General features: G+C 40.2%; 1 protein-coding gene across 1 annotated transcript in view; it reads left to right on the top strand.

Annotated features, from left to right (window-relative positions):
• The window catches only part of OPN4 (opsin 4), a 92,782-nt gene that overhangs the window by 51,396 nt on the left and 26,542 nt on the right, over positions 1-14,844 (top strand). The window contains exons 4-9 of the mRNA XM_067466253.1: positions 4,574-4,707; positions 6,570-6,773; positions 9,874-10,045; positions 11,600-11,761; positions 12,515-12,622; positions 14,168-14,336. Coding sequence (XP_067322354.1) covers positions 4,574-4,707; positions 6,570-6,773; positions 9,874-10,045; positions 11,600-11,761; positions 12,515-12,622; positions 14,168-14,336 — 949 coding nt within the window. The remainder of the gene's footprint in view (positions 1-4,573; positions 4,708-6,569; positions 6,774-9,873; positions 10,046-11,599; positions 11,762-12,514; positions 12,623-14,167; positions 14,337-14,844) is intronic.

Below are 14,844 nucleotides of genomic sequence, written 5' to 3'. Positions count from 1 at the left end.
TCCATGTCACTGGGCTATTAATCAGAGCCAGTCCAAAGTACTCCACTATATTGCAAGGGCATATTTATTTATTAGTTAATGCATTTTTAAATGTAGCTTTTCAGCAGGAAAAGTGGTAATGACAGTCCTTGCTTACCGTTCAGGCTTCCTATTTTAGAGAAATAACATACAAGAAAAAAGGGAAGGAAAGGAAGAATGAGGAAACTAACTCAAGCATGATTTGTTAGTTGACAAGTTCAGCAGATCATGGAGCTGGATCTAAAACAATGCAGAGGTTTTTGTCATAGAATCATAGAATCAAAGAGTTGGAAGAGACCTCATGGGCCATCCAGTCCAAGCCCCTGTCAAGAAGCAGGAATATTGCATTCAAATCACCCCTGACAGATGGCCATCCAGCCTCTGTTTAAAAGCTTCCAAAGAAGGAGCCTCCACCACATTCCGGGGCAGAGAGTTCCACTGCTGAACGGCTCTCACAGTCAGGAAGTTCTTCCTCATGTTCAGATGGAATCTCTTTTCTTGTAGTTTGAAGCCATTGTTTCGCATCCTAGTCTCCAGGGAGGCAGAAAACAAGCTTGCTCCCTCCTCCCTGTGGCTTCCTCTCACATATTTATACATGGCTATCATGTCTCCTCTCAGCCTTCTCTTCTTCAGGCTAAACATGCCCAGCTCCTTAAGCTGCTCCTCATAGGGCTTGTTCTCCAGACCCTTGATCATTTTAGTCGCCCTCCTCTGGACACATTCCAGCTTGTCAATATCTCTCTTGAATTGTGGTGCCCAGAATTGGACACAATATTCCCAGTGTGGTCTAACCAAGGAGGAATAGAGGGGTAGCATGACTTCCCTAGATCTAGACACTATGCTCCTATTGATGCAGGCCAAAATCCCATTGGCTTTTTTTGCCGCCACATCACATTGTTGGCTCATGTTTAACTTGTTGTCCACGAGGACTCCAAGATCTTTTTCACACGTACTGCTCTCGAGCCAGGCATTGTCCCCCATTCTGTATCTTTGCATTTTGTTTTTTCTGCCTAAGTGGAGTATCTTGCATTTGTCACTGTTGAACTTCATTTTGTTAGTTTTGGCCCATCTCTCTAACCTGTCAAGATCATTTTGAATTCTGCTCCTGTCCTCTGGAGTATTGGCTATCCCTCCCAATTTCCTTTCAAAATCCCAACAATGTCTGTTAGTAACTGGAAGAAGGAAATCTCACAACTGTTCTCTAGGCAGTAGGTATGATGGCAAATATGTGAAAAATTGCTAATTTTATCCAGATTTTCATCAAAATTTGATAAATTTCGTTGAGAGTTTCCCCACAATTTCATTGATAAGTGATAATAAAATGTTCCCAGGTTGTAAAAAAAAGTGAAATATGCTAATCTGGTGTTACACTGTTTTTCATTTTTATCTTATATATTGTCATGTCCATGTATATGTGAGTAAACAATGTTGTGTCAGATCACATTGCATAATTGGGAGAACTGGGTATGTCCTGTATCAGGGAAGCCTTTCTTGTCACTTTTTGGGATGCCTGCTTGACCATCCGTGAGGACCATGGTGTGTGCCTTAAAATATATAAATAATGGGAAATTCACTTTAGTCCATAAAAAGTGGACAACAGCTTCTAAGATTCCCCAGCTAATATGGCTAATGGGTCTCACGTCATGTTTAGTTCTTCCTCAAGCCACTGTCTTCAGAACAGATAGGTTTCTAATGATACAGATATTGATCACTCCTGCCTTAATGATGGGGTTGAATTTAGTTTGAACAATGAATTCATCCTTATCAGAAATCGGCCCCATATATGAACCCAGACTCTTCAAAATACGATTTACCTTGTATCAATCTCAATTCTATGCCTGACCAATGGGTCAGCCCTGCCTTTTCTTTTCTTCTCTGACTCTATTTCTCTGTATTCCTGGGTTTCAAAATCAAATTGGTTTGTACTCCTCCTATACTCTTACCCACTGAATCTGGGTGTCTCAAAGGGCATTTTGCAGAATTGTCCTGGGACTTCTCTCTGCTTGTGGAGGTGAAGGCTGTGAAACACCACAGCCTTCACCTCCACAAGCTTAAAAGGGTTATTGTTAAGGAGACTGAAAAAATGCATGTGTACAGTGTGTTGAACATTGAAAGTACAGAAGTTGATGAACTCCTGATATCCAGGACTGTGGCGCAGCTGGCTGGGAGTCAGCTGCATTAAGATCACTACTGATCGAAAGGTCATGAGTTTGAAGCCAGTTCGAGTCGGAGAGAGCTTTTGACCAATTTGTGTAGCTTGTTGGCCTTTGCAGCCCGAAAGACAGTTGCATCTGTAAAGTAGGAAAATTAGAACAAGAGATGAAGGAAATAAACAACAAAATCTCATGGTTCCAACATTGGCAAATAAGAGAATGTTTCAAAAAAGATATAAAATTAGGATTTGAAGAACAAAAATCATTTTGGGACTTAGTTATACAAACGGATAAGAAAACAATAACAAAGATATACAAAAAACTATTCCAATGGAATAAGGGAACAAGTGATGAAAAAGAATATATGAAAAGATGGAAAGAAAATATAGGAAGAATGATAAAAAAAAGGAAGAGTGGAATAGGAAATTGGAATAAGAAATTGAAGAAATTTGGAATAGGAAGAAATTTGGAATAGGAAATTGAAATATTCATATGCATCAGAGCTAAAAGAAAATTGGATAAAAATAGCACAAAGATGGTATATGACCCCCTATAAATTAGGAAAATGTTATAAAAATGCCAACACGGAATGTTGGAAGTGCAGAAAGAAGGAAGGTACATACCTTCACATGTGGTGGATGTGCGAAAAAGCAAAGCTATACTGGAAGAAAATTCAAGAAACTCTACAAAAAATGTTAGAACTAAACATACAATTGAAACCAGAAATATTCCTGCTCGGAATTACGGAACCAAAAATGGAGAAGAACACGGATAAAATACTGTTTCTAGTAACTACAGCAGCTAGAATATGCTATGCAAAATTATGGAAAAAACAAGAGATACCAAGCATAGAAGTCTGGTTAGAAAAAGTACTTGATATAAGAAATATGGACAGACGTACCTACTTGTTATCAAAAAATAAAGGCGAACTGAAAAAAGAGACAAACTGGACAAAAGTCATAAATAACACAAAAGACAAGCTATATAAAATATTAATATAAATTTTAGAAATTACCCCCAAAAGAAAGAAAGGAAGGAGGACTGAGTAAGGAAGAAAAGGGGAGGAAGAGAGAAAAGGAGGACACCTCATTGAAGATACTCAGGAAGTCATAAAGAAAAATCTTTTTTTGTTTTGTTTTTTTGCACTTTTTTCTTTTTTTTCTTTTTCTTCTCTTTTCCATAATACCTTTTTTTGTTCTGTTTCTCTTTTTTAAACTTTTTAACTACACTTTTTTCTTTCTTGTTGTCGTTGTTTTGAAAATGTTAATAAAGATATTTTTTTTAAAAAAAGTAGGAAAATTATGTACCACTTATGTGGGCCATATATTACGAGGCCATATAAATCTCCAGCAAGCATGCGGGGAATGAGGAAGTACTTCTTCAGTGTCGAAGATGGACGGTGAAGTGACAGCTCCCCTGGTGGCCAGAAAAAGCTGGAATGTTAAATAGCCTCTGAGTGTCTGTCTATATGTGTTGTGTGTCTATGGCATTGGATGTTTGCCTATATATGTACATTGTAATCTGCCCTGAGTCCCCTGCGGGATGAGAAGGGTGGAGTATAAATACCGTAAATAAATCCCTTGCCAGCATTTCAGCTAATAACATCTAGACCAGTGGTTCTCAAACTGTGTTCCGTGGAACCCTTGACGCTCTGCAAAGCACACTGAGGGGCTCTGCAGTTCCCTCCTCCTCTATCTTCTTCCTCCTCCCTTCCTCTGAGCTTTCCCTCCTCTTTCCTGCTTTTCTCCTTCCCTCTGTCTCTCTTACCACCAAAGCCTTTCCCTCAATACTCTTGCTGCCAAGAGGAATTTGTTCGTGTGTTTTTTTTTTCCAATTAGTTAACACAAACACTCTCCATCCATCTGCCACTGGTCCAGCCCGTCTGTCAAATTTTTAAAACAATGCATCAAAAAGTTTGTCCGTGCGATACACACACATTTATAAACATTTCTTGGAGCTCCAAGAGAAACTTCTGCTTCAAAAAGGCTCCGCAGCTCAAAATGTTTGAGAACCCCTGATCCAGACAATTGCATGTCCCCTGACTCTTCTCTAAAGCACTACATCAATGCCAAGTATTCTTATTTTAGTTCGATGCAGTCAATGCTGTGGATTAGCAACAGGGAATAATATCCCGTCAGGTCCTATTTGTGTTTGTCTGAGTCGTCTCTCTGGACACTCTCAACAGACCAGATGGGCAATTAATGAAGCCCAGCATGCTAGCTCAGTACATTGTGGGTCATGTCATTATTGCCCTTTTAAGAAGAAAACCAGCATCAATACCTTGTGTCAGGATGTTGCTTTGCTTTGATCCAAATGACCAGCTGCCCCTTTGAAGCTTTGAAGTCAAGCAGAACAGCAGCCTCAGGTGTTACCTGTCGTCATTCTCTTCTCTTTGCTTGTAGGATTCGAGGTCTTCGCACTCCCGCCAACATGTTCATTATCAATCTGGCTGTCAGTGATTTTCTAATGGCCATCACTCAGTGTCCAGTTTTCTTCACCAACAGTCTCAACAAACGGTGGATATTTGGGGCAAAAGGTGTGTACAACTACATTCTGAGACTCCACTGTATTTTATTCTGATGGTTTGAAAATTATAGCTGTCAACAAGATGAGGGATTTAAAGAATGTTGGACTTCACACCCTGTGTGCACACACATGCAAGCACACTGTGGCCTCAATCCAACTTCTCTTTGGCATAGCATAAACATCTACATGCAGACATAAACCATGAAAGCACTATGAAATCCCCATGGAGGATAACACACTGGGCAAGACATGGGTGCCATTGAGAAATTGTCACTAGCCCAAGCAAAGCAACAGTAGAAAGTATAAGATGCAAAACCATAATGCGTAATCCCATAAAAAGTATAGGATGCACATAGAATCATAGAATCATAGAATCAAAGAGTTGGAAGAGACCTCATGGGCCATCCAGTCCAACCCCCTGCCAAGAAGCAGGAATATTGCATTCAAATCACCCCTGACAGATGGCCATCCAGCCTCTGCTTAAAAGCTTCCAAAGAAGGAGCCTCCACCACACTCCGGGGCAGAGAGTTCCACTGCTGAACGGCTCTCACAGTCAGGAAGTTCTTCCTCATGTTCAGATGGAATCTCCTCTCTTGTAGTTTGAAGCCATTGTTCCGCGTCCTAGTCTCCAAGGAAGCAGAAAACAAGCTTGCTCCCTCCTCCCTGTGGCTTCCTCTCACATATTTATACATGGCTATCATATCTCCTCTCAGCCTTCTCTTCTTCAGGCTAAACATGCCCAGTTCCCTAAGCCGCTCCTCATAGGGCTTGTTCTCCAGACCCTTGATCATTTTAGTCGCCCTCCTCTGGACACATTCCAGCTTGTCAATATCTCTCTTGAATTGTGGTGCCCAGAATTGGACACAATATTCCACATGAGGTCTAACCAAAGCGGAATAGAGGGGTAGCATGACTTCCTTAGATCTAGACACTATGCTCCTATTGATGCAGGCCAAAATCCCATTGGCTTTTTTTGCCGCCACATCACATTGTTGGCTCATGTTTAACTTGTTGTCCACGAGGACTCCAAGATCTTTTTCACACGTACTGCTCTCGAGCCAGGCATTGTCCCCCATTCTGTATCTTTGCATTTCATTTTTTCTGCCAAAGTGGAGTATCTTGCATTTGTCACTGTTGAACTTCATTTCACACACACAACCACAACACACAATGTGTAACTCGCAAATCATAGATTTGAAAGTGCTCACAAGGGCCACAAGACACAGCTGAACATTTTATTTATTTATTTATTTATTTATTTGCCATATTTATATACCGCCTTTCTCAGCCCGAAGGCAACTCAAGGAGAGTGCTTCCTGTTGGGTAGAAAAGTTGGTTTGTATGTCACACAACACCTGCTAAAATTCTTTCTTCTACCTAGCCATGGACATTGTGGGAGCCATCTTTTGTTTTCACACTGGCAACCCAATTGCAGAAGAAAACATAGGATAAGATTGCTCTGCTTTCCAATGAAGGATGACACTTGGGGGGCCCACCAGGAGCAGCTTATGGTACTGTTCCTCTGCCCTCCCTATTTTGCAGTTGCTTCACTCAGTAAAATGGCAGGGCTGGTCTTGTCAACGAGAACCACTTCATTCCTTATGCAATGGCATTTCAATGCCAGGTTAAATCTCATTCATCTCCGTGAGTCTCCGGATTTTGCAATTCAGATAAGTCTCAGTGTATATTTTTACACTGTCCTAGCTTATGCTTTTGCTGTATTGTTCTTGTTATTTTATCACTTTTGAAAATCTTTATTGTAACCTGCCTTGGCAATTCTACTATAATGGAAAGGTGAGATTTTAAAAGAAGTGCTTTTAGTCAATTAAAAATACAACGCAAAGCTAACTGTGTTGCACTCTTTCCTAAAAGGCTGTGAGCTGTACGCATTCTGTGGAGCCCTTTTTGGCATTGCTTCCATGATCACCTTAACAGTGATAGCCCTGGACAGGTATTTTGTGATTACGCAACCCCTCGCCTCCATCGGAGCAATGTCTACAAAGAAAGCCTTGCTAATCCTGTCAGGAGTCTGGCTGTATTCCCTAGCTTGGAGTCTCCCGCCTTTCTTTGGATGGAGTAAGTAAGATGGTAAAAAATCCAGTTACTCGATAACACATGCAATGTGGAACTTTATATAATGGCCTTTCAGAGTCGCTGGTAGATAAAAAGGATTTACATATTTAACATGAAGAAATTCTCAGTGAAGGGCTCTGGTTCAGAGCTAACCAATCTCTAAGACTTTTTAACTGAAGCTCTTTGCAGTAACACTTTTGCATGAAAATGCATTAATGCTTACACAGAAATGAGATAAAAATCAGGAATGAAAATAAAGGGGAGAAGCATCTTGTATAACAATTGTATAACTTTCTATAGCCCGGCTGTAGGGATCTGTATAAATAACAGACACGGATAAGTGCAAGGTTTTTCTGGTGTGTTTGTGATATATTCAGACTGATTGTTATTGTTCACAAAAGGGGTATAATGAAAGCCTTAATCATGTGTAACCGCCTTTTCATATTAGCCAGCTTCTAATGCTCTACGTTTTGCCATGCTGTGAACTCTCACAGTAAGACAGAAAAATAGAACACAGAGCATCTCTTGGTGGGAAAGGTGGAGAAGTTTAAAATATATTTTTCTCAGTTCCGAATACAAGAGTTGATATTAGATATGAAAAGGATATACTCCCAGACCATTCAACTCAAGAGGTGGCTTTATAATAATAGAATGGATAGGACAGGAAATCAAGATACTTTCAACTAAAGGTACAGTCAGGGGCAGCTCAACCCATTACACAAAGTAAGCATTTGCAGTATAGTTGATTTTGTCCAGGGGCACTCTTGAGGCGCTCTTGGGGGAAAATAGACCTTGACATATGCGAGTTGTAGTTACTGGGATGTATAGTTCACCTACAATCAAAAAGCATTCTGAACTCCACCAATGATAGAATTGAACCAAATATGGCTCACAGAACTCCCACACGAACAGAAAATATATATCAGTGATTGGTTGGGGGGGGGGGGGCAAAATACTGCTTGCTTACCGTTGAAAATTACCCAGGGCTGCCTCTGGGTACAGTAGCTCTTAAAAACAACAGTGGCACTTTTGCTTAGCATATAATCAGTGGTTCTCAACCTGTAGGTTGATATTTTGGTCTACAACTCCCAGAAATCCCAGCCAGTTTACCAGCTTTCTGTTAGGATTTCTAGGAGTTGAAGGACAAAACATCTGGGGACCCACAAGTTGAGAACCACTGGTTTATATGGTCAAGTTTCTGCTGTAATTTCATTTTAATAAGAAATCACTAGACATGGTTCGGTTTGGTCAGAACCTTTGTAATTCGGAATACATTTGGAAAGATTTGCATTTTGAAGCGATTTCAAAGTTTTTAAGGAAATCGGAAGTCCCTTTGCCCTTCCGAAGATTTTTCCGCCATTTCTGTTATGAAGCAGTGAGTGAGTTGGAAGCTGTTTTAAACCAGAGTGGATGAATTTCCTTCCTCTCCTCTCCCCTCGTGAGCCTGGGAAGCATTTTAAAACAGAGTGGATGAATTTCCTTCCTCTCCTCTCCCCTCATAAGCCTGGGAAGCGTTTTAAAACAGAGTGGATGAATTTCCTTCCTCTCCTCTCCCCTCATGAGCCTGGGAAGCGTTTTAAAACAGAGTGGATGAATTTCCTTCCTCTCCTCTCCCCTCATGAGCCTGGGAAGCGTTTTAAAACAGAGTGGATGAATTTCCTTCCTCTCCTCTCCCCTCATGAGCATGGGAAGCATTTTAAAACAGAGTGGATGAATTTCCTTCCTCTCCTCTCCCCTCGTGAGCCTGGGAAGCATTTTAAAACAGAGTGGATGAATTTCCTCCCTCTCCCCTCCCCTCGTGAGCCTGGGAAGCATTTTAAAACAGAGTGGATGAATTTCCTCTCTCTCCTCTTCCCTCGTGAGCCTGGGAAGCGTTTTAAAACACAGTGGATGAATTTCCTTCCTCTCATCTCCCCTCATGAGCCTGGGAAGCATTTTAAAACAGAGTGGATGAATTTCCTTCCTCTCCTCTCCCCTCATGAGCCTGGGAAGCATTTTAAAACAGAGTGGATGAATTTCCTCCCTCTCCTCTCCCCTCATGAGCCTGGGAAGTGTTTTAAAACAGAGTGGATGAATTTCCTCCCTCTCCTCTTCCCTTGTGAGCCTGGGAATTTTTTTTAAAACAGAGTGGATGAATTTCCTTCCTTTGTTTTCCCCCACCCCACTTCTGGAGTAAAACAACTACTTTCAAAGTAAAGACCACCCAATGAAACAGGAAATAACACTTTCAAACCATTAAGGAAGGATTCGGAAGTCTCGGAAGTTTCATAAAGTTTTGAGCATTTTTTTCCTGTGAAAATCTCAATTGACTTTAGAATTGAACCACCAGCACCCTCTACATTCAAAACGAGTTTAGAACCTTTTTTTTTTAATCAAACAATCCTAGAAATCACATTTGTCCTGGATGATGCCAGGTGTTGCACTGGGATCTCAAAATAAAACCACCAGAACTCCCAAAGAGTATGTGTTAATTAGGAACACAACCAACATTTGAAGAAAGAGTGCCCAATGGTGTAATTGCTTGCCACTGAATTCTGAAGGAAGGAGTAAAAGAGAGGTGAGGAAGGAGAGAGATGTACCTCTGCCTTACATCTTGAGGTCTTGTAAAAACCAGTTTATGTTCTGTGAGCGGAACAGATTTGTGTTCTGTGAGTTGAACAGATGTCAGGATCCACGCAACTGTCTCTTGGCACTTGTGTATCTGGATGAAAACATTATATGGCAATGAATTCTGTGAGTTAACAATGGACTTTGTGATAACAAAGCCCCAAGGTGCTCCTCGGCGGTTTGTTTGCTTTGTCTGTCCTCAGCTTAATGTCAAACAGTTTCTTTAGCCAAAGCAACATTTTTCAGAAGGAAGACTATTTGGTCTTCTGTTCATTTTCTTCACAAAGTTCGAGTCTTGGAAACTGCTATCAGCATCTAATTTAATAATATGTGAGTGGTTATCAAGATCAACATCTCTCGATTGCGTTCACAGTATTGTTACTTAGATTTACAAGATTGGATTTCATGCCTTTATTTTAATATTTGAAAATCAATATGATTTTCTTTTCTCTCTTTCATGCCTCTTAAACCAAGCTTTTTCTGTCTTCTCATTAAGGCGCTTATGTTCCAGAGGGCCTCTTGACCTCCTGTTCCTGGGATTATATCAGCTTCACCCCATCAGTCCGTGCCTACACAATGCTCCTTTTCTGCTTTGTATTCTTCATTCCCTTAATTGCCATCATATACAGTTATGTGTTCATTTTCAGAGCCATCAAGAATTCAAACAGGTGAGTTGCCCAACTTCCTAGTATATGCTTCAGTAGAAGGTTACATTGATTTTGTTCTAAGGTTGTGACATCCACCCTGCAGGAATCCAAACAGAAATGTATATCTCATGTGGAATGCATTTGATTTCAAGATTTATGTAAGCGGTTTTTAACAAATAGGTAGTCTGAGGCTTTGGTGGAAGTTTTGGCAGCCAGCTAACCATTTCTGTTGGCCAGGACTGGAAAACATAAGGTAAAGTTGGCCAAAACTGGACAAATTCTAAAAAGATAAATGAGAAATATGGTTGCAGTTAAGAACTTATATGGTACATAAATGGTCCATCTAGAACAAAGTTCTGTGTGTCCTTTGTGGTTTTTTTTTTTAAGGATCAGATTATGTTTCAAGAAAATAGAATCTGCAACCTGCATAAATGATGCACATTATTGTTTCCCTCTTTATTTTGCTGGCCTGATAAATCTTTATTTTGAACTAAGGATCTAACAGGTACACATTTAATAGTAACAATACAGCATTCCTTATTTTTAATCAGATCTGTATCTACTTTCCTTATTTGCATTATTTACCTCTCCTTCCCTGCAGAGAAAATGTTGTGATTGTTATATGCCTGCAAGTTGTTTCTAAGGCCCTGTCTACACAGCTGTACAAAATCCACATTATCTGCTTTGAACTGGATTATATGGCAGTATAGACTAAGATAATCCAGCTCAAATCACATAATGTGGATTTCTGCTGGGATAACCTGGATTGTGGAGCCCCCAGTTGCGCAGTGGGTTAAAACCCTATGCCGGCAGGACTGAAGACTGACAGGTTGCAGGTTCGAATCCGGGGAGAGGCAGATGAGCTCCCTCTATCAGCTCCAGCTTCTCATGCGGGGACATGAGAGAAGCCTCCCACAAGGATGATAAAACATCAAAAATCATCCGGGTGTCCCCTGGGCAACATTTTTGCAGACGGCCAATTATCTCACACCAGAAGTGACATGCAGTTTCTCAGGTCGCTCCTGACACGACAAAAAAAAAACAACTGGATTATCTGGCAGTGTAGAAAAGGCCAAACTTGTGGTGACCCTATCACAAGGTTTACTTTGCCTACCTCTGAGACTGGAAGACTATGACTTGCCTTAGGTCACATATTAGGTTGCCAAACATAAGCAGGTCTTTGAACCCTGGTCTTCAGAATCATAATCCAATACTAAGTGTCCTTCCACACAGCCCTATATCCCAGAATATCAAGGCAGAAAATCCCACATTATCTGAGCGTGGACTCAGATAACCCACTTCAAGGCAGATATTGAAGGATTTTCTGCCTTGATATTGTGGAATATAGGGTTTTGTGGAAGGGCTCTTAATCTTCCAAGGTAGCTTTTTTGTGACATGAGAGTCTACAGAAGAGAGATGAGAATTGGCAAAATATTTTTGTATAATTGGAAGACCGTTTGTTAATGAAAGTGGCTCTTTGGATCCAAGCCATCATCCATATATAAGACATCCTGAGTTGGCTAGCATCATTTTTACCTACAAAGGCATTTCTGCATATGTTTGCTTTTTCCCCAGGGCTGTTCAAAGGTCCAATTCAGACAACAGTAAAGAAGGTCAAAAACTCTACCAGAAGCTGAAGAATGAGTGGAAAATGGCCAAAGTAGCCTTGATTGTCATCTTGCTTTATGTCATCTCCTGGTCTCCATATTCAGTGGTAGCCTTGGTTGCTTTTGCAGGGTAATCATCAACTTCATTTTTATAGAAAGAAACATAAATAAAAGGGAACAGAACTAATGAAAGAACAATGTGATAAATGGCTCCGCAATTATGAATGCAAAGGTATGATTCAAGACATTCCCTATATTAAGCAGGACATCACTGGAGTGAGGAATGATAAATGGGGAATGTCTTGGATATTACTGTAAGTGGAGCATAAAGTTGGATTCTGATCTCACAGCTGCATATTTCCAGATTTATCTGGGATCAAGTCCATGGTTATCTACAGCCTTGCAATCAACCCTAAACATACTTGAGTTTGCATAATATGAACTTGTGAGTTCGAGTTGTGAGTTAGATACAGTTGTGAGTTAGATACAGTGGGTGTCAATTCTTGAAGCGAGACTTCTGTATTCTTAATGGGTAGAAAGGAATTGTCTCCATAAAGCTCAGTCATATCTTTGTGGGAGGTTCTTCAAAAATGGTTTGGAAGCTTTATCTAGTGCAAAACTCCAAACCCTATTTCCTAATGTGTATATGTTTGTGTGTGACTCTCATGTCACAAAAAAAGCTACACTGGAAGATTAAGAGCCCTTCCACACAACCCAATGCAACAGCCTAGTTGCATTGGCTGTTTTTTTTGTGTTGTTGCACACTTTAAATTTTCTACCTAGAGATGTAAACCCATGTGCGAGATATTATGTAGAAAGGAGAAGCATGTAAACAATGCTCTAACAGAACTGTGTCTAAAGCATATTTGCCTTATCACTGTAGATACTCCCATCTCCTCACACCATACATGAACTCAGTCCCTGCAGTGATTGCCAAGGCTTCTGTTATCCACAACCCAATCATTTATGCCATTGCTCATCCCAAATACAGGTAAGTTTCATCTTTTGTAAAGAAGATAGGTTTTCTCTCTTTTTTAAAAAAAATGATGTGCATTCTTTAGGGCAGTGGATTCTGTGGCTTTTTTGTATATGAACACGTTGTGAACCGGATCTGAGTCCCTCTTGTAGGTGAGAAGATCGGTATAGAAAATTTTTAAATAAATAAATAAAGCCATTAAACCTAGTCAATGGTCAGGTATATTAGGAGAAGCAGGGCTGCAATAATAGGAAGATTATAGGTCCCCTGTCCATGGTTTAGGGTAACATGGGGCCCATTCACACTATGATTTCTTGTTAATTGCTATAGCTGCATCATCTGGAATACCGAGGCCTGTAATTTGGTGAGGCACTAGAGTAGTGGTTCTCATTGTGGGGTCCCCAGATGTTTTTGGCCTTCAACTCCCAGAAATTCTAACAGCTGGTAAACTGGCTGGGATTTCTGGGAGTTGTAGGTCAAAAACATCTGGGATCCACTGCAGTAGAGGAACTCTCTGGCTAAAAATCCAAAATGCCCCATCCTAAACTGCAGATTCCAGGATTCCAAAGAACACTGCCATGGCAGTTAAAGTAACATCATAATGCTATAATTAAGTAGTGCTAATGGGTCTCAGGACTGAATTTAGATGGAGGTCAACAATAAAAAAAAACATTGTACAACTATGCAGTAGAAAAACACAAGAGAGTTAAAATGAAAGATGATTCCCTATCCTTGATATAATTATGTGAATGAGACTGAATTATTGCACTATGAAAGGCTTCTATGAAATTGTTGAGATTAATTTCACAATTCAGCAGCAGATCAGTTGCACAACTTCAGCGCTTTCCAGTAGTTTCTTCCTGCACAGTATTTTCAGTCAACTGCTCCCATAAACTGCAGTCACTCTGGAACTCTTTTACAGACACTTGAGCACATGCCCGGCCATTGTCAGTTTTACTATTGTTTTCCCCTCCAGTCTAGATGTCATTACAAATTTACCACAGCATACAGTTATATCTTGTCTTAGCAGACAGGTTCTTTTAATCAATTACATAGAGCCTTCAACGAACAGCATCACAGCACAAGGAGAGTAAATATACACTGTACATGACTTCCTTATATACAATTCTATACAATTACACATAGAAATCTCTGATTGGTTCCCAACTCATTGACTCAACTCAAACCCAGGATTGCATTATTCACAATCACCTGGACTAGGCCAGAACACATTCCCCAAATGATTCCCTATATACAGTTAATGCATGACTCAGCATTTCCAATAGAAGCCTATTAGCAGTGCATGACTCAGCTATATTACATTATAATACATTGTAAAACCTGACAGAAATCTTTAAAAAAATCCTAGAAATAGAAGAAGAGAAAAGCCTGCTTTTAAAGTATCATCAGATTTGTCCCAAATGAATACAGTATATGTGTTTAGCTTGTGTGGAATCAAATTAGCATATATAACACTCACAAGGGCTTGCTTGTTTGTTTATGCTCATAGTTCTATTTTAGGTAGGGAACAACTGTCTCATCCCCTTTCTTATCTGATAGAATGGCGATTGCAAAGTTTCTTCCATGCCTTGGATCTCTGCTAAGAGTTTCCCACAAGGACTCCAGCTACCCCTCCACCAGACGTCCCACTGTCACCAGCCAGTCCTCTGATATAAATGGAGTGCCAAGAGGACACCGGAGGTTATCCTCTGTCTCAGACAGTGAATCTGTAAGGAAATACTTTGTCTTCCTTGTCTTAACATAAAGCGCAAATGAATGGACAGACAGTGAGCTGGGTAAGGTATAACACCATAAAGCAATTACCAGAAAGTATATCTTAAAAGGTAATGGAAACCGGTACCAGACTGAGTACAAATTGCACAGGAATAATCAATAAAACAGTATTAGGAAGCTAGTTTAATATTGGCTGCATTAAGGCATTTCTTCTCTGCTCTGACAGCATTACAAGGATAATGGGAACTTTTACTTCAATTTTCAATTAACCACAGAGTAGAATTGTGTCTGAACTCTACAGTGTGGTTAATCTTAATTGGGGTTGAAGTCAAAAGCAGAACTCAGATACAACTATGAGAATCTCACCCATATTTGCTTTCATGAGTAAGGTCAGGATTGTGCTAACTGCCTAAGATGTCCATACATTGAGCATGAGAGCCTGTGCAAATATGATTAATACGGTGCTCACATTACGGTGCAGAATGAAGTAAATGGTTCAAGTG

Source organism: Anolis sagrei, chromosome 3, assembly GCF_037176765.1.
Source record: "Anolis sagrei isolate rAnoSag1 chromosome 3, rAnoSag1.mat, whole genome shotgun sequence".
NCBI lineage: Eukaryota > Metazoa > Chordata > Lepidosauria > Squamata > Dactyloidae > Anolis > Anolis sagrei.
The sequence above is the reverse complement of the archived record's forward strand: the minus strand, read 5'-3'. Positions and strand labels throughout refer to the sequence as shown.